Raw genomic sequence first — 1,302 nt, forward strand, 5'->3', positions numbered from 1 at the left:
GACACAGATGAATTATATGAATTTTAATTGTGACAACTATCCTATTAAATGGATTTTACTGGCAAAAGGGCATACCAAATCCAGCCTTTTTTTCCACCACCTCCCCCCTCCCCCCGTACCCACCACATCCTGTGTCTTCCCCATTCTCTAACTTTTTTGGGTTTTAGTAGAGCTTTTACGGCGCTCACCATCGCATAAGATCATATGAGCGCCATTCTCTAACTTTGAAAAGTCCCTTAACAACTAAAGTTGAAGAAAACCTAATTGGCGATTCGAATCAGTTCCATCTGCACCATAGCCCAATATAACATCACGCTACCTCAGAATTACAAAGTTCTATCTGACATTTTTGGCCGTTTTGTGTTACTAAGACCATGAGGTGAGAAACCAAACGTTCTATCTGCTCTATCAAAATTGTAAGACTATTCGGAGTCGTTATCCGGATATTCAAAGAGTTGCATTTGAAAAAACGTTTGACATGATGTGAAACTCAGAATCTTTGACGTCAAGTTTCTCAAAACTAAGTAATGAGCAGATAGAACTTTGTAATTCTGGGGTAGCGAGATGTTATATTGGGCTATGGTGCAGATATACGTATTGACAGCGAGCCCTTTGGTGTGAGAGGGAAGAAGAAGAGATATCAAGTTATATTTAGTCAAGGCTAAGAAAATAAACAAACACAAAATTCACAGCTGCCAAAAAAGTCGGATAACCTATCCATACCTCCTGGTGTCATTTTGTTCCCCCGTGGTTGTATTCTTCACATTTTAGAACACTTCTAGTATGATAATCATTTTGAAACTTTTAGTATTTCTCAAAAAAATCACTTTGACAGACTGCTATGTAAAGCGTACGGATCGGATTAACGAATAAATTTCTTCTTTGGAAAGTGGTGGCACAGAGTTCCCTAGGTCATATGGATACGATAGTAAAACACGAAGAACGGATGAGCTGTATTCCCACATACCTGTTCGGATGGTGACCACCTGTTTCTCCTCCTTGCAGAAAGGTCCAGTATAGTTCCAGTGGCAGATGCAGCCGATGGTGTTGTTTTCGTCTACTCGACCACAGTAGCCGTGCTGACCACAGTCCACCGAGCAGGGCTCATCGCAGAAGATGCCAGTCCAGTTCTGATGACACTCGCACGAGTACAGGCCGTCGGTGGATACACAGCTGTGGGAGAGGGGAGGATGGAGGGATGAGCTGAATGTTATATCCCATTAGATAGATAGATAGATAGATAGATAGATGGATGGATGGATGGATGGATGGATGGATGGATGGATGGATGGATGGATGGAT

General features: G+C 42.0%; 1 protein-coding gene across 1 annotated transcript in view; it reads right to left on the minus strand.

Annotated features, from left to right (window-relative positions):
- Window positions 1-651: 651 nt before the first annotated feature.
- Window positions 652-1,302, minus strand: part of LOC106011071 — a 5,225-nt gene continuing 4,574 nt past the window's right edge. Inside the window, exons 3-4 of the mRNA XM_013079408.1 lie at window positions 925-1,173; window positions 652-661 (exon numbers count right to left, since the gene is read on the minus strand). Coding sequence (XP_012934862.1) covers window positions 652-661; window positions 925-1,173 — 259 coding nt within the window. The remainder of the gene's footprint in view (window positions 662-924; window positions 1,174-1,302) is intronic.

Source organism: Aplysia californica, unplaced genomic scaffold (assembly GCF_000002075.1).
Source record: "Aplysia californica isolate F4 #8 unplaced genomic scaffold, AplCal3.0 scaffold00003, whole genome shotgun sequence".
NCBI lineage: Eukaryota > Metazoa > Mollusca > Gastropoda > Aplysiida > Aplysiidae > Aplysia > Aplysia californica.